Here is a 24,940-nt window from a genome sequence, read left to right as displayed (position 1 = left end):
TTAACGTAGAACATATAAGGAAAAGACATTTTTAGGAACTTACATTACATAAAAAATTGTCGAAACGAATGATTTACTACTTATTGAAATAGGACTCACCTTCTTCGGTTTCTGCACTTTCACTGATATGCTGGAGTAGGAATTCAGCAAAGGCACCTTTTCTGTCCAGCAATTCCTGGTAGGTTCCACTTTCAGATATTTCACCACTTTTTAAGACAAGAATATTGTCGGTTTGTGGTAAATAAGTGATGGCATGAGTAACCAACACTCTTGTTTTATCCTTCAATATCCCTTTAGGACCAATTACTTTTTCAAAAATGTGTTTTCCAACATGGCTATCAACTGCACTCAGAGGGTCGTCTAAGAAGTATACGTCTGCGTTTGCATAAACAGCTCTAGCTAAACTCACTCTCTGTTTCTGTCCACCAGACAGATTAATTCCTTTTTCCCCTATTTCCGTTTGATCTCCAGCAGGTAACATATCCAAATCAGGTTTCAGAGCACATGCAACGATAACTTCATTGTACAAGGCCTTGTCAAAAGGCTTACCAAATAAAATGTTATCTTTCAGAGTTGCATTCTGAATCCAAGCTTGTTGGGATACGTAAGCTACACTTCCGTAAGTATTTACTCTGCCGGACAATTTGTCCATTTCTCCTAAAAAGGCAGACACTAAACTTGATTTTCCCGATCCTACTGTTCCCACAATAGCCGTGAGAGTGTTTGTTCTAAGGTGAATGTTTATATTCTTTAATACCGGATCTTCACCCCAAGAGAACGTTCCATTTTCAATCACTACAGGCTCAACTGTAAACAAGCAGAATATTCATCAATTTCACTTGGCATCTTGGGCATAATAAATATAATTATATTGAATACAACACGAAATGTTCTGGCGATGTATTGAATCTATTGGAGCCTCTGGAGACACCCTACATTTTGTTTTATGAGAGAGAGGACATTGGTAGATCAAGATCTTAAAATGATGTGGTGCTGCAGGTTTTTTCGGCTTTTCCTGCAGCTGAAAAAGCAAATGCGCCACTAGAATCGATGAAGTCTCCCCGGAGCGCCAATTAATATTTATTGTTGTTTTTATTTTTATAGTTGTTGTCTTCAATATTCAATTAGGTAATATGTATATAAAGAGAATATTTATGGCCATGAATAATGATAGAAAAATTAAACACAGTATTAAAATGTTTCCTTATAGAAGTCGTCGAAAATGATATTTATGGAGCAAGTAGAAATCCCTATTCAAATATGAAATAACGTAAACTCCACATGTAATTCTGTTATCTTAATTCACTGAATAGTTCCATCATAGCTATTTTAAGCATATCATCCTCATCATACAACAATGATAAAGATTTGGTTTACCGGTGCAAGAAAATTATAAAATTTTAATTAAAGACATAGAATGAAAATACATCATAAAACAACTTCATCAGCAAAAATGAAGAATCAAGCTTAATCATAAATGGAGTCACTTAGAAATACGAAGTCTGTTAAAAAAATAAGGTGAATTTTCAAATTTTGCGGGATATGTATATTCGATTAGCGATTTTTAATTTTTTTATGTTGGAACATATGTTCACAGTTTTGGCAGTTTAGCGTGTTTAGTTTGTTAGTGAGAGGCATACAAGTTAGAAGTGTTTTGCGTGTTTGCGATTTTCTGCTTAATAAAAAATGGAAATGAAATGAAATGCTTTATTCAAATAAGATACATCTTAATATACAACAATGATAATAATGTTGAAATTAATATACACATAAACACAATAATAGAAAAAAAGATCTACTGATATTTGTTAATGAGTACTCTAACCTACGATAATTGCAAATACAAAAAAATACAAAATAATTTGGTATCACCTTAATGCTCTCTCGAATGGTCTAATAGATTTCTTTTGAACAGAATAAGACTGTTAGAAGACTTTACATTTTCAGGTATACTGTTATACTTAATAAATCCTTTAAAAATTAATGTTTTGAAGTTGAACGTTTTTGTTTGATTATTTACATACAAATTATTTCTTATTGTAGTATTATACTGATGTATTTGATTATTAAAAATTACAAATTTGTCAAAATATGAAGGTAGAAGGTTATGCAACATTTTGTAAATATAAATCATCGTTGAATATGTATGCCTACTTTCTATAGATAATCATTCTAGAGTATTTAACATTGAAGATATATGGGTACTACTGTCACATCTCAAAATAATCTTCATTGCGCGATTCTGTAGTTTTTGTAGTGTTCTCATTTTATTTAAATCTCTTGTGTATAGAAGAGTGGGACAATATTCGAAATGTGGTTGTATAATGGTCTTATATACAGTTATCCGTGATTGCATAGTTAAGTGTTGGGACACACTTGTGAAAAAATATAATTTCTTAATTTTTTTTTGTATGTAAGTCATCAGCAAAATAATGTTCATAATCAGATTCATTACATTTTCTGATATAATTAATGTAAATTAAGAATAGCAATGGGCTCAAAATACCCTGCGGAACCCCGTGGTCTACGCTTATTGTTGTTGATTTTAATTAATATTTTACGATTAACTGTTTCAAACGCAAGTTTAAGTCAAGCAGTTATGGAAAGCAGAATAATAGTGGAATTGCGTAACAAATACTTAGAACAAATAACTAAATATAGACAAGAACAACGGCAAATTTTCTATTTGAACGAAACTTGGTATGACACTCACGACACAGTTACGAAAGGGTGGACAGATGGTTCGAAAATGTGTACGCCTAACATGCCTGCAAACAAAGGATCGCGACTAATTGTGCATTGCGGAGGAAGTAAAGGATGGGTTCCGAATTCTATGAAATTACGTGGAAAAAAACTTGAGGACTGCAATGTTGACTATCATAAGAACATGGAAGCTGATATTTTTGAGGAATGGTTTGAAAACTGACGATGCCCAATAGGCTGAAACAGCTGTATACCGGTGGCTCTTAAATTGAAATCAATATGTGAATGATCAAAGAGTACTTATCTATTTATTTTTTTATTTTCATGGAATTATTTTCCAGCAGTCTGGCTGCATTAACCTTTTCTTCATTGATCGCAAATTTGGATGCGAATTATGTAATAGTTCTTGACAACGCTTCCTATCATTGTGTGATGTGAATGATGCAACTAATTTTCCTTTATTTTCAGTATTTCAATATTAAATTTTACAAAAAGAATTTAAAGCAGATAATTAATAGAAGATATAAAGCTTCAAATCCTTTTTGTAAAATTTAATATTGAAATATATATATATATATATATATATATATATATATATATATATATATATATATATATATATATATATATATATATATATATATATATATATATATATATACAGGGTGTCCCTGGACTTCCTCTTTTCCTCTCGGGAATGTATAGATGGGGTCAAAATATCACCAATACTTCATATAACTTTTTTTCCTGAAATCCTTCGTTACCAAGTAACGGGCCCTCGAAGTTACAAAATGAAAAATGTTTTTCTTTGATAACTTTTCAAGTGAATATTCAAAATCATCCAAATTTTGGTAATTGACTGAACAAATGAATTCCTTCGATGAGCTTTCATGCAGGAGTCAGTTGTTTTGCTACAAAGTCAGGAACGGACTACCCCCGATGGTCCACACCCCAAAACTTTGAAATGACAGATATTTTTCAATATTTTTCAACAAATTAAGGTTACTTAATTTGTAATTATTAAGGTTACTGCTTTGGTAATTATTTGAAATGAATAATTACCAAAGCAGAAATAATAATGATAACGTTAATTCAACAACATTTATCCTGAGATGTCTACCATTATTCGAAAATATTAGTTTTTAAGGAAAATGGAAATGATAGGTAAAATGTTCATAACGAATTTTTATAATGCAAACACGTTTAACTAACGAAACTCAAGAGCCTCAAGAGCAAACAGAAATGAAAAATCCGCTACAGAAACTGCTCGATATGACCACCTTCTCTCTCTATAAATTTTCTTAGTCTGCGAAGACACCCTCTCTGTACTTGAAATAGCATTCCAAGGTCGTTTCGTATGGCTTCACAATGTAATGTTATTCTATTCAACAATGCATCTCTTGTGTGAATGGGTGTAGCGTAAACAAGGCTTTTCAGATGCCCCCACAGAAAGAAATCCAATGGATTTAAATCCGGAGACCGCGATGGCCATGAATATGGCCCACCTCTACCAATCCATCTATTGTGGAAAATATGGTTCAGATGGTCACGCACAATCAAACTAAAATGAGGAGGAGCGCCATCATGCATAAACCACATATCTCTTCGGGTTTGCAATGGAACATGTTCCAAAAGTCCATTCAAATTGTTCTGAATGAACTCCAAATAACGTTCTCCATTCAATCGGTCCTGTAGAACGAATGGTCCTATAAGATGGTTTCCTATGATACCAGCCCAAACATTCACGTTGAATGTTTGGGCTGGTAATATGGAAATGGTTTGGTTTGCAATATCCCCTGGGGATTTTCTTCGGCCCATATATGGAGATTATGAGAGTTGATAACTCCATCTCTACTGAAACCTGCTTCATCAGTGAATAAAACTCGATTATTGCTACAGTCTACATGCCTTTTCTCATTTTATCTTTCCATTCAGTGAATGTAAGCTGAAGTGCGGATTCGCATGAATATCTGGATCTGAAACCAGGTTGGTTTGTGAATAGTATGTTTTTTATTGGAATATTCCAACAGTTGTTGATATACTACTGATTCTAACAGTTTTTCAGGGCAAGGTAAAGTATTAATTATGCTAATCAAGATTGTTCTCTACGAGAAATTGCTCACGAAATGGGGATTTTTGTAAAATCCACCAGAACTATTTTGAAAAAGAACAAATATAAATACTACAGAATATGTAAAGTCCATCACCTCAATGAAAGGGATTACGGAAGGAGAGTACGATTTGCGAAGTGGTTAAAACGTGGAAATAGGGAAGTTGAAAATATTTGTAAAAAAATAATATGGACGGACGAATCAAAATTCACCATCAGTGGTTGGTTTGACAGAAATATCCATTATAGGTAGAATAATACAAATGAACATTTACATAGGAAAACCAATTTCCAAGAAAGGTTAGGAATAAATTTTTGGTTGGGAATTGTGGGAACAAACATCCTGCTTGGCCCTTTCTTTTAGGATGATCATTTGAATTGTGAAATGTACCTTCATTTTGTATTCAATGAATTCGATTGCTACTTAGATGAATTGCCACTGAATATCCGTCATGAAATACAATATTTTCAACAGGACGGCGCTCCTCCCCATAATGCAGCAATAGTAAGGGAACATTTAGGTGCAATATTCCCAAGAAAATGAATTGAAAACAATGGACCAATTAACTGGCCAGCTCGATCCCCAGATCTTACTCCTTTAGATTTATTTATCTGGGGATACAAAAAGGATAACGTTTTTTAAACACCAAGTACAGATGTCGACCATCTCAAACAAAAAATAAGAGATGCATGTATTAGTATAACACCTATTGCTAGAAAATTGCCACAGAAATTGTTTGGACCGACAACTTTTGTACACTCAATAAAGAGGTCCTCAATTCGAGCATTTAATGTAGATTGCCATGTAGCTTTGATTTTTCGTATTGGTTTCATTTTTTACAAAAGTTCATGATAAAATTCATTGTTTTTCTGTTTGATTGTTATTACTGATGATGGTGGTTATTTCAAATGAAACGCTGTAAAAATATCAAATTTAATATACCCTTGTATTGTGAATTTATCGCTTTATCAATATCTTTAATGAAAAGACAGTTCCATATTTCAAAACAAAGTTGATGTTGGCCATGTTGCCACGAAACGAATGCAATAACATTTTCGTTTTCCATTTTTTGATACTATCAGAAATAACAATTCCATTCGAAAAAATCGAAAAACAGTATAACTCGGGTCCTCGTAAATTCTCTTCGATCATTGTATTGTTCCCGATGACAGTTACCTTTTTTCCCATTTAATCGTCTTCGTATCTGTTAAGGTTCAGAATATAGCAATGTTACCACATGATAAAAGAAACGGCCTGGATATGGATCCATTTTTTCGAATATTGAAAGATACAAAATTATGAAAAATACATGAATAATATAGTAATATAGGTAATTCAGATTATAAATACCTACAAAGTAGGATGAACGTTATTTCAAAGACCGTAAACTTGTTAACATTTTTCTGACTCAGAGTACAATCATCGTATGCCACTGTCACTGAATGTAGGCAGCCCGCGAAATTTGAAAATTCATCTTATTTTTTTGAACAGACCTCTTATTATAGATATAAAAAAACAATAAAGTGAATAAAACATACCTTCATCTACTTCATGATGGACATTATCAGGGTCCAATTCCTCTGCGTTCATGAATTTGTTAATTCTTTTTACGGATACCCAAGTCTACGTGTAAGAAAATAATTTCAATTAGTACAAGAGATATGTTCATTAATTCAATGTTCAAAAATGAAAACCACATTACCAGAAGACGAATTTAAAATAATTCAAATTAAAATATGATTTTCTCTTTTAGATAAATAGAACTTATTGGAAAATGAAATGACTTTGAAGGGCACGTGATAATTTGATATTTATTAATAGATTACTGCACCGAAAAATAACCTTCTGTAACACCATTGTTTATAGACAATATATATACATATATACAAAGGTAACACCATAGTATTTTGCAGCAACAAAGAAAAAGTATATGAGGTTATAAAATATCATTTTCAGAAGGTTTCTCTTCAGTGAATTCGTGTTGATATGAATAAAAAGAACTCAATTGTTTGCAATAGAATTCATCGAGACTTAAGAATATTCAAGAACCTTGCTCAAGTATTCTTTGTATTCATATTAGAACAGTAGCATGCCTCTCCTAAATTGAAACTATCTTTCTAATCAAATATAGTTATATATGAAAGGCTGACCAAAAAGACAGAACCATTAATAGTCTAATCAACAAGTTCAAAAACATGAAAAATAGAGATAAAGGTCCTAAAAATATGAGCGATAGCTCATTCGGTTCGGAATCACCTCTAGAAAAATGTTTTTGAAGGATTTTGGTGCAGGTAAAAAATTGCAATTGTTATTAACAAAATAAGATTTAAAAAAATGATATTTAGTTTTTCGTTAATCACTCAAAAAATATCAATATTTAAGCAATTTTAAAAAAAGCTCGTGAAAGAGAGGGAAATTTCCGATAAAAAAGTCCCGACTTCCGAAACTCTATCTTCATTATTTATAATTTTAATTTGACGTTGAAAATGGGGCTCCGCGCGGCTGTTACCGCGGCTGTTTAGCAGCAGCGCGCGCTGCTGCTAAAGAGAGTTCATCAAAATAAATAATTTTTTTATAACATAAAATGTCATTTTAAAAATTTGAAAAAAATCTAGTATCTTCTCAACACTTGAATGAATCGAGTCCCGTAGAAAAAAATACGATCCTGCGATAAAAGTTCATAAAAATGTAGTAATTTGTTAATTATGATTTTTTATAACTATTGAAAAATGAAATATTTGAAAATTGTTGATAATTTTTTTTCAATTAATTTTCAGCTATGTCTGTTTTCACTAAACAATGACAGTTATTAACATAGGATATGAATTTTTCACGTAATTTGTTTATTAAATTGTTCTAAACAAATAGAGAAATTCAATATTTTTGATTTTTTTTTTGATATTTTGTTGTCTAGAGATAATTATGATTAATTTTTTTTTTCTTAATTTTAATTTTTAATTGTTTAAAATTGACTTTTTTATATTTCAATGGTTCGAATAATTTTGCTTTTAAAATTCATAATTTACACTTCACTTCACAAAAAAAAAATCATTTATTATTCAATTGTTTATTAGTTTAACAATTTGTTATAAACAAATATTGACCAACGTTATTTTTTTTTTTCTGAAGCAGAAAATAATTATAAAAACCCCTGAATATAAAAAAGTGCCATACATTTTTTTTATTATGTATTATAATAAATAAATAAATATTGACCAACGTTATATTTTTTTTCTGAAGCAGAAAAAAATATAAAAACAGCTGTATATAAAAAAATGCCATAATTTTTTTTTCATTATGTATTATAATAAATAAATATATATTGACCAACTTTATATATTTTTTCTGAAGCAGAAAAAAATTATAAAAACAGCTGTATATAAAAAAGTGCCATACATTTTTTTCATTATGTATTATAATAAATAAATAAATATTGACCAACGTTATATTTTTTTTCTGAAGCAGAAAAAAATATAAAAACAGCTGTATATAAAAAAATGCCATAATTTTTTTTTATTATGTATTATAATAAATAAATATATATTGACCAACTTTATATATTTTTTCTGAAGCAGAAAAAAATTATAAAAACAGCTGTATATAAAAAAGTGCCATACATTTTTTTCATTATGTATTATAATAAATAAATAAATATTGACCAACGTTATATTTTTTTTCTGAAGCAGAAAAAAATATAAAAACAGCTGTATATAAAAAAGTGCCATACATTTTTTATTATGTATTATAATAAATAAATAAATATTGACCAACGTTATATTTTTTTTCTGAAGCAAAAAAAAAATTATAAAAACAGCTGTATATAAAAAAGTGCCACACATTTTTTTTATTATGTATTATAATAAATAAATAAATATTGACGGACGTCATATTTTTTCTGAAGCAGAACAAAATATAAAAACAGCTGTATATGAAAAAGTGCCATAATTTTTAATAATTATGTATTATAATAAATAAATATATATTGACCAACGTTATATTTTTTTTTCTGAAGCAGAAAAAAATTATAAAAACAGCTGTATATAAAAAAGTGCCATAATTTTTTTATCGAGCATTATACTAAATATTTGTTTATAACAAATTTTTAAACAAATAAACAATTAAATAATAAATAATTTTTTTGCCAAACTATTTAAAAGTGTAAATTATGATTTTTAAAAGCAAAATTATTTCTTAACTAATTATTGATTAGACAATAAATGGTAGGCAGTACTGCTGAACATGCACACTCAAATGTTGAAAAAAAGTGTCTTACTTGGATTAAATTTGATATCGTCATGGGTAACAAGCTCATCGGATACCTTATGATGTTGAATAGAGAGATAGAAACGAATGCCTTATTTGCATCTAGTACATTATTTTCATCCACCAGCACGTATGTAGCGAAAGTCACTAATGAGACCTAAATCATGCATAAGAAAAAATATGAGAGTCACTAATATAAAGCATGTTAAAATGGTAATGCTAAGTTACAAGTAGACACCACCTTGTTACTTAGAATTATGAACAGTCCCTTTGAATAGGATTATCAGAAATCTTTGTCCACAATGATTAGGTCCACTTTGAAATTTTTTGAGTCGGAACTCCTTTTTTTCCTTTGAAAAAATCTTACAAAAGTAGAATTAAGAGAGAATAAAAAATCTTTGTTTTCCAACAATTTTTTGTAAATCATTCATATGCATTCATATGCAGAGGTGCGTTCATATGCACCTCTCCGGAATATGTTTAATGTGTTCGTGGAGTTGTTTTCGGATTAAATTAATTTCTGCTTCTCATATACAGCGTGACTCACGGTCGATGGTAGGTTAGACTTTTCTGGAAATCGCAAAGCATGATTTTTCTGAAAATTTCACCTCTCATATTTCCTTACCTGTTCTATCGATCTAAAATATTTTCAGCATTGCGGCGTTGCCACTTCTATAAAAAAGTCCTAGCAATTATATTTTTTTAAATGTAACACCCCGTATATTAATACATTTTTGGAATCGCTCTAGTATTTTCATACTTTTTTGTTAATAATGTCCTATACCTATCTCTATCTCCTCCTTAAAATAACGTGAGTTATTTTAAAATAACTCACGTTATTTTAAGGAGGATTATTGGTTAGTCATGAAGGACTTCCTACAGTTGGACTGAATACTACTTCGTCATCGTCAGTAACTTCACAAGGATTTAATATTACCAATAGCACGAACTGCATGTGTGAACTTTTCTAAATGATTTTTTGGTAGGTGTTCTGATTGAAGTGTTTCTATCAAAGAGATTTTCAATAACAGTTGTACAAAAAATAATTTTTAAAGAATTTGATTTCTAGGTAGCCGTGGAAAATCAAGCTTATGACAGTTTGGTGACTTTTATAAGTAATTGATAAATGGTTATTGACGGTGTTTCAAAAAATCACCAAAAATGAATGCAAATATTGATTATTCAAACGAAGTTCTTATGAAATTATTCATTATACACGGACAGTGTGATCAAATCATTGCCAGAACTTATAGGAAATTCAACCAAATGTATCCTGAATTAACACCAATAAACGAGAGGAAGTTTGTAAGATTACAAAATATTTTCCTTAACTATGGCTCCATGTTAAAAGCGCATTCAACATTACCAAAACCTGTTACTTCAAATGAGGACAATACTGTAAACGTTTTGGCATATTTTTATGCATATCCAGAAGCTTCCATTCGCAGTGCAGAAAAAGATTTAGGTGTATCACATGCTTCAGTACAACGAATTTTGAAAAATCACGATATGCATCCGTATAAATTTACCAAAGCTCAAGCTCTAAAAGCAGAAGACTTCGAACGTAGAATGCATTTTTGTGAATCCCTTTTGATTCATACACAGGAAGGGATGGTATATTCAATAGAAGGAATAAACATTTTTGGGCTGATCATAATCCTCATCATACAAAAGAAATGGGTTTTGAAGAAAAATTTGACCTGAATGTTTTCTGTATTCTGAAGAACAATAAAATTAGCTTTTTTATTTATGAAAACACACTGAATGCAGAGAGATATCTCCAAATATTAACGACGACTTAACCGATTTTCTTGAAAATTTTCCTTTAGAGGAATATAGGAACTCATGGTTTCAACTGGACGGAGCGCCAGCTTATTCCACCCAGGAAGTTTCCAGGAAACTTGACGAACTCTTCGACGATCGTTGGTTTAGGTGTTTAGGGCCGTGGGATTGGCCATCGAGATCACCCGATCTCACGCCAATTGACTTTTTTATAGGGTATTTTAAAAGAAAGGGTATACAGTACTCCAGTGCCTACCAAAGAAGAATTGCGACAGCGAATAGTGCGGAGTATTGAAGATCTGGATCCCCAGGAAATTGAAAAAGCAACCACAAGTCGCGTACAAAAAAAACATTATGAAGTGTTTAGAATGTAATGGACAACATTTTCAGCATTTATTGTGAAAATGTGATATTTTGTTTACACTTTTGTTATTTTGAATCATCCTATTCTGTTATTGTTCGTACTTTCACATGTTTTAGCTCACAAAATCTTACTTTTCACATAGAAATGACTGATTTTTGGTACAGTTGTTCCCTGGAAACTTTGAGCCATAGTTGAGGAAATTATTTTGTAACCCTGCAAACTTCTTCTCGTTCATTGGTGTTAATTCAGGATACATTTGGTTGAATTTTTTACACGTTCTGACAATGATTTGATAACTTTGTTCATGTGTATAATAAATAGTTTCATTACAACTTCGTTTGAATAATCGATATTTGCATTCATTTCGGAAGATGATTCGAAACACCGTCGATAACTCTTTGTAAATTACTTATAAAAGTAACCGAACTGCTATAAGCTTGATAATTCCACTGCTACCTAAATCCAATTTCTAAAAAAAAATAATGTTTCTAGAAGAAGCGACTTTATTGAGAAAACTTGACGATTTAGGTATAGGTACATGATATATCACCTTGAAGCATTTTTCACCATCTTTCAATTTACCGAGTAATATATAGGGGGTTCCATTTGAAAAAATGGACTTTTGACTACTTTTATGCACAATGGAAATAATAGTCCTGTATGATGTGGAATCGATTTCTTGGTGTTATTTGAATATTTCAAGTTTGTACAAACTATCGTCAAAATATCAACTTTTCACGAATTGAGAGTACTGATGTACTTAATTTCAATTAAGGCTATGTTTTGGACCATATTTAGCACACTTTATTTTTTATCTCGAAAACAGATAGAGATAGGTATAGGACATTATTAACAAAAAAGTATTAAAATACCAGACCAATTCCAAAAATGTATTAATATACGGGGTGTTCCATTTAAAAAAATAAAGTTGCTAGGACTTTTTGATGGAAGTGGCAACGCCGCAATGCTGAAAATATTTTAGATCGATAGAACAGGTAAGGAAATATGAGAGGTGAAATTTTCAGAAAAATCATGCTTTGCGTTTTTCAGAAACGTCTAACCTACCATCGACCGTGAGTCACGCTGTATAGGAAGTTACTTGCGATGAATCTTCAGAACGGAAGACGTTGCACAGGTGCCTGATGGTTTTACTGCAGCTTTCTGCGTGGCATTAGCTGGTTTATTTGTCGTTGTTCCGCATGAGAGGTAAGGGGTAAGGTGTATTTCTCGTGAACTTGGGCATTCATATGCCCCTCTAAGCCAAGATGACCAGACCGGCTAGCTTCTGTTGATGACTCCGTTGCACTTACCGATACGGTACTGATGACTGCTAGAAAGCTAGCTGTGGTTTGCTTATTTTTTGAGTGCTCCGTCCATGAATTTTTCCTGCTTTTGAATATACAGTGTCATCCCTAAAGTATGCACCATATGGGAAACTTTTTTATTAAGGGTTTTTCGACATAAAGTTATTCCTGATAAAAGTTTGTGCATTCCCCGAAACTAAACATGCACAAACAAAATACAGTAAGACACACGTGATATACGAGGAGCCTTCAAATTTTTGATTTTCAGTCAAGAGTATTTTGAAAAATCTCGGAAAAATGGTCATCTAAGTGGAGTTTTATTTTTTACCCATTTTTTTAAATGGGCACTACGAAAAAAAAAAGTTTACTTAAACAATGAATAGACAACATCCTGTATGAGACGGTTTCTCTTGAAAGCCTGAAATATGACGAATTACACAACTATGGTATTAACCACGGTCAGTTTTTTTGAAGAGTAAAATATTTTCTTCAAAGTTATTTTTATTTTTTGTTATCACCGAAAATTACTCAAAATAATACAGTACTGTAACAAGAACTTGATATTTAATTATATCAAATCATAAAACATCAAAATAAAATAAGTATTTCGGAACAAACTTGTTGATTTTCTGGAGATTTTCATGTCCAAAATAATTCTCTAAAATAAACTCCAGAAAATCAACGAGTTTGTTCCAAAATACCTATTTCATTTTGATGTTTTGTGATTTGATATTATTGAATATTGGGTTCTTGTTGCAATACTGTATAATTTTGAGTAATTTTTGGTGTTAACAAAAAATTAAAAAACTCTGCACCAAAAACTTTGAAAATTATTTTACTCTTCAAAAAAATTGACCGTGGTTAACATCATAGTTGTGTACTTTGTAATATTCCAGGCTTTCAAAATAAACCATCGTATACAGGATGCTGTCTACTTATCTTTTTAGCATTTTTTTTTCATAGTCCCCATTTAAAAAATGGCTAAAAAATTGAAACTCCACTTAGATGGCCATGACTTAAAACCTCCATGTATTTTTTAATGCTGAACAACTTTTTCAAAAAACATTTCCCGAAGAGTTTCAAAATAAGAGTACTTTACACTTGTCTAAAAATCAAATATTTAAAGACTTCTCGTATATTACGTGTGTTTTACTGTATTTTGTTGGTGCATGTTTAGTTTTAGGGAATGTACTTTTTGTCGAAAAACCCTTAATAAAGAAGTAGTAGTAATCTTTAGTAGTAGTAATCTTTATTATAGGATACATCCTAATCTTACAAGACATAATAACTAATTAACAATTTAAATTTCCACAGTGCCAAAAATATTAATAAAATTCAAATATGTATATGGATAATAACAATAATGAAGATAAACTAAATAAAAAGATAATAATAAAAAATATACAATTTTTGAAAACCAATATTGATATAGTAACTATATATAATATACATATTTTCCAACTAACTAACGCTCTAGGTATTCCAATAATTTATTTTTAAACCCTCTTACAGTATTTTTCTCTTTAATGGCATTTGGTAAATTGTTAAATTCCCGTAGTCCCTTGTAGAATAAGTTTTTAGTTCCGCCACCAGTGTGAGTTCTATATATATGAAAATTATTATAAGATTTGAAAGGGTTATATTTTTAGGAGTGATTAATTTTTTTTTGGGAAGGAAAGTTTTTGGCTTTCTACTACTCCATCTGATACAAAAAAATGGATGAGAAAATCCTTCCTTTCTTTGGAAGATTTTCTCATCCATTTTTTTTGTATCAGATGGAGTAGTAGAAAGCCAAAAACTTTCCTTCCCAAAAAAAAAATATCAAAACTTCAATATAAAATACAGATTTCTTAGTTTTGGTTTACCTAGTTTGCTAACTATGAAGTGTGTCAATCGAATGAAATTCTAATGTTTTTTGTTATTGATGACATAATCTAAGAAAAGACATATTTGCTATTTATAGTAGATTATCTGGAACATATAAATGTTGGTTGGAGACTTTTAGTTATTTTAAATATAAAAACCATTGTTAAAAAGAATAATCGATTTGAAATCGACAGCCATTGTAGTATATTTAACATGTGATCAATGGAAATATAACGACTGCATCTTAATATAATTCTCATGCTCCTATTTTGGACTTTTTGAAATTGGGAAAGCCTATTTTGGTTTATTAAATGCATTAAAGTTGGACACTACTCAAAATGAGGTTTAATTATACAATTATATGTTAATATTCTGGAGTTAATAGTCAAATTATTTGCTATCCTAGAAAAAAAATAGAATTTTTTTGAAATTGTTTTTTATAACGTATTCAGCATGACTGTTCAAACTCAAAGTGTTATCTACAATAACTCCCAGATACTTTATTTCAGACACATATTCCAAGGTAGTGTTACCAATTTCAATTTTTATTTCATTATAATCAATAGAGTTCAGTTTATATTTATTTATTTATTATCACCATAGCTTTTGTTTTATCTGCATTTAATTTTAATTTATTCATATGTAAATATTTTTCGATGTTCTTCATAGAACCTTTGGTATCTACAGCATCATTGAGTTCTGTATTCGAAGTATAAACTAATGTATCGTCTGCAAACAGATTAAGTTCATGTAGCCCAGGAACATAATAAATATCATTTAGGTATATAATAAATAAAAGTGGACCAAGTACACTTCCCTGGGGAACACCAATGTTGATATCTATCTCATCAGATATTTTTGAACCAATTTTTGTTTTCTGTTTTCTTTCACTAAGATAACTAAGAAACCATGCCAGCACAGAGCCTGTTAACCCATAATATCTTAATTTTTTTATCAAAATGTTTCTGTCAATTGTTTCAAATGCGCGCTTGAAGTCAAGAAAGACAGCTACAGTGTATTTATTTTCATCATACGCATTTTTCCATCTAGAGAAAGTATACTGAATAGCTGATTTACAGGAATTATTTTTTCTGAATCCTGACTATTTACCTAAGAATAATTCATTATCATCCAAGTATGCAACTAATTGTTCGTAAACTGCTAGTTCAAGGACTTTCTCCAAAGTTGGTAGTGTATTAATTGGGCGAAAATCGCTTGCTTCAATTGTATTACTAACCTTTGGTATAGGAATACCAGAAGTTATCTTCAGTTGATCTGGAAATATTCCTTTATCCAGAGATGTATTCACCAGGTTTAATATGACATACCCAAATACCTCGAATGTTTCTTTTAAAAATTTGCTATTCAGTACTTCAGAGTTGTTTTTATTGTTTAAGGAATGAATAATCTTCCGCAGTTGAGTCATCGTTAATAGTTTAAATTTGGAAAAAGAACTGTTTATAACTGAATAATTTGTGGATGACCATTCATCAGATTGAGGGATACTCTTAGAGATATTTGAAATACTATTAACAAAGTAATTATTGAAATTCTCAGCTATCTCATGTTCATTTTCACTAATTGTTATTGAATTGTTTTCACAAAAGATGATTTTATTCATTTTACTATTGTTAACCGGATTTATTATTGATTTGAGATGTTTCCACATCTTTCTTGGATTATTACGATTTGCGTCAATTTGTTGTTCATACTGATTTCTAACAATTTTATAGTTTTCCCAGAATTGTTCACGCTGAGGTGAGCTGTAATTATTTTTAAATATTTTATATATTGTATTTCGTTCCTTAGGTTTATTTTTCAATTCCAAATCATAGTAAGGTAGCTTGTTATTTTTTATTGAGATAGTGTATTCAGGTGCAAGATTATCTGTAATTATTTTAGTTTTATCAAATATTTCACTCAAGATTTCGTTAACATCGATTGAATTCAATACCCATGTTTGATCAATTAGTTCAATATTTATGTTTGAATATGTCTCAGAAGTAATATTTCTAACAATCAGCTTTTTTTCAGGGATATTTATATTAGATTTGAAACAACTGACAGATATCATTGAATGATCAGTTATCTTAGGCGTATGAAAGACAGATGCTTGAACATCGCAACAGTTAGTTACCACATAATCTATCAAGGTTTTTGCGTTTATTGTAATTCTAGTACACTACGTCACTATTTGAGCAAAACCATACATTTTTAACAAATTTTTGATTTTTCTAGTATAAAAAGCATTGTTATCTGCATAATTAATATTGATATCACCCAACAGTATGAAATTATTTTTAAGAAAATAGTTTTCAAATAGTTCCTCCAAACAATCAATAAATATAGCATCACTTGAAGTTTCCCATATGGTGCATACTTTGGGGATGACACTGTATATTGATGGCAAATCGTGTTTTTGGCCTACTGCACATTTGTGCTTCTTGTAAGGAGACCTAAAATTTATTCTTCTTCTCCTTTTGAAATACATTATTGAATTATTCCGAATATTACACTAGGCTAGAACTCTCGAACAAATTCGAAAAATATTAATTTGAGAAAGGATAAGAAGCTACTTCCTGAAATGTATTTCAAATTCATATCTATGCTGTGAAATATAAATAAACCAAATACAAATAAATATAACGCGAGAACTTAATATTCTCCTCACTACTAATATACAACCATTTAAAACTGATTTGTAAAAACATTTTCAGCACATCCGACTGAACTCCCTTTTTTGCTGGGTCCTAAATACTATAAAATATGAAAAACTTTCGATGCTCTTCAAAATAAAAAAATTCAAGTGCTTTGAGATAAAATTTGAAATTATTTTAGTACATTTTGACCAACAATATAAACATATCGTGATAAAATATTAAACTCTTACCAAGAATGGAGCACAGGACCATATAAAAGAAGTGCCAGCATTTAAATATGCCGTTTCTTTTAAAACTTTTATTTCTTTATCTCTAATTTTTGCTACTTGTTTTTCGAAACTCGGCTCCCAGGCATATAATTTTAATACTTTGATTCCATTCAAAATTTCATTCATCAATTTGACACGTTTGTCCTTGTTCTTCATTTGCCTAACCTGTAGAGTTTCGAATTTGTTGGCAATGAAGCCATTGAGGGGTATCAGAATTATCATCACTGCTAATCCAGCAAGCACTGATGGACCCAACTCTTTCCACAAGAAGTAGAGAGAAAGGCAAGTCTGAAGTGGAGCAGACCATATCATGTTCAAATATGGCATCAATTCCATAAACTTTTGTGTATCAACTGCCATCAAATTGACAATTTCACCTACTGTGCGTTCTTTACGTGCGCTATTGGAAACTCTCAATGCTTTTTTATAAATCGTTGATATCAACACAGTACGAATTCTCATTCCAATGGTATTCATCTTGTTGTAGTATTGGGCTAGTAAGAGGGTTTGTATGGTAGCCGTTATAAACAGAAGTCCAGCATAAAAATATCCTTTCCATGTTTCCTGCCCTCCGTTGACATACGAAATTAGAAACCTGAAAAATCATAAAAAAAAACTAACTAATATGATACATGATTGATTCGGCCGTTACTTGATGAAGATCGTATTCTAAAAACACTTTATTGTGTGATTTTCACTAGACAGTTTTACAAAATCACAACACGTGTTTCGCCATACAATGGCTTCCTCGGGCGTGTCTTAGACACGCCCATTTATATGTTCCAGATAATCTACTATAAATAGCAAATATGTCTTTTCTTAGATTATGTCATCAATAACAAAAAACATTAGAATTTCATTCGATTGACACACTTCATAGTTAGCAAACTAGGTAAACCAAAACTAAGAAATCTGTATTTTATATTGAAGTTTTGATTTACAACAACCAACCAAATAATATAAAAAAATATTTCAGAAAAACGTTTCAAAACACAATGAAATTCTACAAATGCCTTAATAGTCATGGCAAAAGGCATACATTCGAACTGGAAACAGCCTGTTGCATACTTTTTTTACCAATTCATCCACGTCAATACTGGATATAAAAAGTATTGTGATTGAAGCTGTTAGGCAATTGTGAGTGAAGCTGTTAGACAATTATCAAAAATTGGATTGAGAGTTAGGGGTATAATTTCAGATTTAGGTTCTAATTTTTATAAACTTCCTAGAAAAGATCTCGAAGTGACTGTAGAGCAGCCATATTTCTTTGTTGAGATAAAGATATTTTACATCTGCTAAAATATAGCAGAAACCATTTTTTCGATGACTTTTTGAAATTTGATGAATATACAACGAACAAAAGTCATCTTGAACAACTTTACAACTTGGATAAGGAAAAGCAATATAGACTAGCACCCAAACTCACTGATTCTCATTTATTTCCAACTAACTTTCAAAGGATGAAGGTTAAATTAGCCAGTCAAAAGTTTTCAGTCATTCGGTAGCTAGCAGTAGCGGTGAAAACCTATGCCAGTTTCAATCAGATACCATCAGCAGCAATAGGAACGGCTACATGTGTTTTGTATTTTAAATTCAAATAGATTTGACGGTGTGAAATATTACAATGAACATTTTAAAAAAAAAAACCAAAAGAAATTGATTTTCTGAGGCACCAGTCAATCTAATAATAACACTGACGATCTTCAAACAAGACTCAACCTCTGACGGAAGCAAGAAACTCTTTCGAAGGTTCGAAATAGATGAACATTTCAATCTAGCAGACCACTATTATAATATTCATGCAGTCATCGTTCACTGTGGTTCTGGCGTTGAATTTGGTCATTATTACGCCTTGGTCAAAGAAGAAACGGACTGATTTAAGTTCGACGATAGTCGTGTCACGAAGTGTTCTGGCGATGTATTGAATCTATTGGAGCCTCTGGAGACACCCTACATTTTGTTCTATGAGAGAGAGGACATTGGCAAATCAAGATCTTCAGATGATGTGGTGCTGCAGGTATTTCCGGGTTTTCCTGCAGCTGAAAAAGCAAATGCGCCACTAGAATCAATAAAGTCGACCCGGAGCGCCAATTTAATTAATTTTTATTGTTGTTTTTGTTTTTATCGTTGTTTTATAATTTTTTAGCAAATCAACTAATATCAAAAAAGGAAAAAACACAACTGGACAAATGAGATTCATTGAGGGGTGGCAGATAACAGTTTCGGCATTTCTGCAACTTTGGGAAAACCTACATAGTGAAGGACACTCCTACATATTGACGAAGAGTATAAATCAGGACTGTGTGGAAAATCATTTTGTTAAACTTAGAAATTCTTGTGGAAATGCCAGAAACCCAACTCCTATTCAAATTACCAGAGCTTTCAAAAACACATTCACTCTTCAGTATCTCACACAGGCAGAAGGAACTAACTGTCTAAAAGATACTAGTGAGATTCTATCTAGTATTACAGATGCAGACATAAATAGAATGAAGATTCCAGTGGAAGTTCCAAAAAATCCGTATGAACCTTTGAAAGTAGAGACAAATGAGTATAGAACTCTAGCCACTCCAGAGGTCAACAGCTTGGGCTATGTTTTTGGATATCTTTCGAGAAAATGTTTAACAAAACTTTCATGAGAAATATGTACAAATTTTGCCACGACGGCTAGTACGACACTGAATGAAACAAATGTAGGTATATAGTCATATCAAGGCATATAGTAATACAGTAGCCAAACAGTTTGGAAGTTTATATATGCCTCCGGATTCATTTTTACAATGTATCATTCATCTAGAGACAGAATTTCTTAATCAATTCAACAATTTATGTGCCACTGATCGTGATAATTTTCCTTTGGATTATTTATTTTCTCTTTTCACAAGGGTAAGAATTTATTATACTTTGAAATTTGCCAATAGAAATTTGAAAACAAATATTATAAAACAAAACTCAACATCCTAAAAAACCTTTAAAATATATCAGCATAAGTTTTTGTCTTAAATTATATAATCTTACTAAATAAAATATACGTTTATTTCAACACTTTGTCTTATTTTTTATCAATTCCTAAACAGTTCACATTTTCCACATGAGTATAATCTACTATATGAATAATTTAGTTCTTTTATGAGGAAAACGTGCAGAATCATTTCAGATAGAAGTTTATCAGTACTTACCCTAAAATTTGAGGACTAACAAACGTAAGTAGATCTTGGGTGAGTTTCATAAGAGCTCCAAATATGTACATAGTTCCGAAACTCTTAATCAAGGCTGGAATGATTGATGCTCGTTTTTTCTTAGTGCTGGTAACAAAATTGATTATTCACTACCTTAAAATTTGTCATAGTTCACAGTTTACACAATGTGATTACATACTACAATGTTCAAATAGTTCGTATAATTCAATGTTCATATGTGCACCAACTCGAGCAATTCGAGACCTCATCGCCTTTGATAGTGTCTACTGCAGTAGTAGACGAAACGTCGCATTAAAACCTGCAGATCACGGCAAAAAACCGGAAAATTGCTTTGACACAATTTTTTGAATTTTGCTTAGACCTTTTGGAAAAATATTTTGAAAGTATTTCAAACTGTTACCACCAAGAATGCTAAAATGCATTACACATTTTTATTATCGATCGCTTTCAACAAGTGATTAAGTTTCCAGTGGTTTATTTTTCTCAATTCTGATAATTATCTGTAATATTTCAAGACTAAGAAAATCCGTTCAACAAAAAAGAGAATAGTAGACTGTAGACAGAATAATGTCTCAAAGAAAATTGCATTTTTATGAGAAAATAGATTAAAAATTAGAATTTGATGTCTATAATTTTGTATATGTCACGTATAAAAAAGAAAAAAGGAACCATATTTTCTCCGGTCGAAATTTCGCCTGTCCGTTGCTGTTTGATGTATTGTAGAATAAATATAGTGTAAAAATAACTAAGAAACACGCTTTTGAAGAACATCGAACTAAAAAGTTAAAAATAAGCTTGAGATAATAAAGAACGAATAATACTAGTATTATTGTGGAAAAAGCGACAGGCGCTTGATATACAAAAAATATGACACAAAGCGCCCACGCTACGTAACAAAAGAATATCGCTTACAGGTATAAACTGGAATTTTAAAGTAATTTAAAAATTTGTGAGCATCGGAAATTTAAAGAAGGTTAATGAGTAAACTCATTAAAATTAAATTAACAGAATGACTGATTGCTTCATTTAATTTTCTTAAACTCCATACAAATATGACAATAAGTGAATGTTAATGATCCTACAACTACTAAAAGTGCAAGTAATAAAATCCTTATGATTTATTGTTACATGACACAAAGTTTATGTTGGAAAGACTTAAAAATTATTCTTTTTTCAATAAATAACGATCAATAATTAAATAAATAATAGGACTACAACTTTAGTAAACGGCTTAAATTGTTAATAAATTCATAATGAACAAAAAAAATTTGAAGCATATTCATCATAACTGCAATAGTTTGAAAGTTATTATAATTATAAAAGCGAAGGAGCGAATGAAAAAGACAAGTATCAAGGTATCACAATATTACAAGTTTTATAAAAAATAGAATAAATAAAAAAAACACGTAGTTACTTTTATTATAGAACAAAGTATTGAAAAAAAAATTTGTTCATAACAATTTTTTTTAATAAACAATTAAAAAAGAATGAATAAAAGGTTTTTTCAAACCCTTAAAGAACAATAAAATTTATGATTTAAAAAAAAACAGTTCCTTAATTTTAATATTTAGTTGCAAAAAACGATTGTTAATTAACAAATGCATTTTTTAGCAACAAAGAATTTTTTTTAAGAAACCATTTTTATTCTAAAAATCATGATTTTTTTCAATTAACATAATGCAAAGAAAAAAATTTTGAATTGCTTATAAACAATGTATTTGTTTATAAAAATTTATTAACAATAGCTTTGTAATGTATTATTTATAAAATTATAATTTTCAATTGTCAATAAAAAAATAGAAAATGACAATTTTTTTATTTTGGCAACGGTAATCTATTTTTTTGCCTATTAAGGATAACTTCACCACAGGAAAAAAATGCCAGGGTTTTAGTTTAATAATCATAGGGATTTTTATATTAACTTTCAATTCAGAAAAGTTATTAATTAACGAATTTATAATCAACGTTAAAATTGGGATAAACATTTTTTGACTGCAGATCATTGTTTATTGATGTATCCCAACATTACATGAATTTTTTCATTCCTTAATATTTACATTTAATGTGTTTGAATATTTTTTTTGTTTTTATGTCAGAGTGACGGAAGGCGCGCGGAAGCCAGACTACCTGCTTTTGGCTCTATTTTCAGGGCTCTGTAAAAATTATAAATAATCTATATACAGTTTCGGGAGTCGGGACTTTTTATACGAAAATTCATTGATCTTTTCAAATCTTTTTTCAAATTTCCAAAATTTTGAAAATTTTCCGAGATATTAAGAAACAACTGAAGCCCCATTTTTTTTCACTTAATTGTTTATAACTTTTGTAATTTTTATCGGCGCGTTTTCGGACCTTTCCTTAAACTTTCTAGACAAAAATACGAATCGAATGACACCTTGGGCGTGATTTTTGGAGAGGGCTGAAAAATGTTACAAAAAAAGTACATGTGAACTAGACTATGAAGAAGCTAGCCACTCACGCCAGTAGTCTTGCGCATTATAGTTCCCGAGCGGGAGCGCTTATTTTAGTTCGCAGCTCTTAAACGAACTAGTTCGATTTTTTAGTTCGTTAGTTCACTACTTCAAGTCGTGAAAGACCTATTTATTGTCTTATTCGCTTGCGTTGATCAACAATTTATTTAGGTAAAAATAAACGACAATACCTGTTTGTAAATAATCAACTCTTGGAATTAGTACCATGGAATTAGTACCTATCTAGTACATATTAATTTGTAATTCTGTGATGACACAGAAAAATTGTGCCACTTAAAAATAAATTTAGACATTTTCTTATCATAAAAAACATAACAGTCTTGGTTTTATTTTAACAGTTACGTCATATAACGTCGAACTAACGAACTAAGGAGTGACCGGTCTGCGAACTAGTTCGTATAGTTCGTTCATAAGATCTCTCTTCCGACCTAGTTCATTCACGAACTACACAAAACTACACGCCAGCGAAACGTCAGGAAGAAATTCAAAAATTCCACGGCTTTCAAACTCGAAAAGAAATTACGCTGAAAGCCTCAGCCGTTGAAAGTCTAAACCATTTTGTTAAAAGCGTGTTTTTTAGTTTTTAAAAATATATTCATTCAGTGTTTTTAAGTCTTTTATAAACTATATTCATTTTATCTAAACTTTGGGATCAATCAGCTACCAAGCCCAAGGAAGGCAGCAGGCACGCAAAGGAGAGTTACAAATAAGGCAGCACGCGGGCGTGTTGATGAAAAAAAAAGTTTTTTAAAATGAAGAAATACATGTAAAGTGAGTTCGAATTATATCAATGAGGTTACGTACAGCGCCATCTGACCGCGAATAGATCAAGCAATAATGCCGATAATTCTGTCAAATACAGATCCCGAGCATTCAAACGGGAATAAATGTGAAATAAGAAGGAGAATTATAAACAAACAAACATACATACATACAGGTGAAGCTAATAAAAGCGTGTTAATTAATAAAAAGCGATTCAAAGAATTACATAGAAGGTAACTTTAAGAGATGAAGCAAACACTTGGAATTTGCAAATTGAAACAGAACAATATTACAATATAAGAATAATACCTTCCAGCTTTCCTCAATGAATTTTGCCAATATTTCTCAAAAGTGGGAACCAGTTCTCTGGAACAATTTTCGGGGTTCATCTCCCATAAGTCATCCCTTTCAAGTGGTTTACGGAAACCTTTCCACGCCAATCCATCGAACCAAGCAAAGAGTAAGCGTGACAAAAACCCAGCGCTTTCTTCCGGACAAGGATTCTTTGAAAAACATATTTTTGAGTTTTCGAGAATTAAATTCTCAATAGATTTTTACCTGCACTTTTGAATGTTTTGTTAATCTTGGAGCTTGGTCAGCAAAACAATTCAGTAAAAACATTAAAATAACCAAAGGATAGTATATCAAATAACTGATATAAAAGTAATAGGACTCCAGAGGAATTTCATTTCTTTGCGCCCCACGAATTTCTGTTCGATATTGAGGTGCTCCGCATAATGCCATGAGGAACCAAAACAGAAATAATAAGCCCGACGTCCGCATTCCATATTTTCTATTGTATATAAGAAGTAAAGCGGAAAGACCCTGAAAATTAGAAACAGTTTGAAAATGCAACAAATAATAATTCATTCAGAAAATATAGTTATGATTAAGTTATTCTATCGAAAAAGCTGTTTAATTCATGTAAATTGCTCTCAGAGCATTTGTTATTTAAAACAAGTCTTAATAACAAAATATGTTTGGTTAAATAATCTATACTAAAACCAATAATGATTGAGAGTAGGAGTAAGCCCAGTTGACAGCAAATCGGGGGCGTGCTTATTAATTTTTGAGAGGGTTAAGAATAAAAGAAAAATTCTTAGTACAATTAGTTAAAATATTCATAATTATTTTTTATTTATTTCATTAAAACTTTGCAATATC

The 24,940-nt window shown here is 30.7% G+C and overlaps 1 protein-coding gene across 1 annotated transcript in view; it reads right to left on the bottom strand.

Moving 5' to 3' along the window:
* The window catches only part of LOC141484845 (multidrug resistance-associated protein 1-like), a 66,895-nt gene that overhangs the window by 25,995 nt on the left and 15,960 nt on the right, over positions 1-24,940 (bottom strand). The window contains exons 4-10 of the mRNA XM_074180370.1: positions 24,335-24,601; positions 24,086-24,279; positions 20,502-20,627; positions 17,284-17,917; positions 9,088-9,234; positions 6,353-6,437; positions 100-807 (exon numbers count right to left, since the gene is read on the bottom strand). Coding sequence (XP_074036471.1) covers positions 100-807; positions 6,353-6,437; positions 9,088-9,234; positions 17,284-17,917; positions 20,502-20,627; positions 24,086-24,279; positions 24,335-24,601 — 2,161 coding nt within the window. The remainder of the gene's footprint in view (positions 1-99; positions 808-6,352; positions 6,438-9,087; positions 9,235-17,283; positions 17,918-20,501; positions 20,628-24,085; positions 24,280-24,334; positions 24,602-24,940) is intronic.

Source organism: Leptinotarsa decemlineata, unplaced genomic scaffold, assembly GCF_025532065.1.
Source record: "Leptinotarsa decemlineata unplaced genomic scaffold, Ldec_3_MD MMD2_tig00026294_RagTag_RagTag, whole genome shotgun sequence".
NCBI classification, from domain to species: domain Eukaryota; kingdom Metazoa; phylum Arthropoda; class Insecta; order Coleoptera; family Chrysomelidae; genus Leptinotarsa; species Leptinotarsa decemlineata.
Note: the sequence above shows the minus strand (reverse complement) of the source record. Positions and strands in the feature narration are given on the sequence as shown.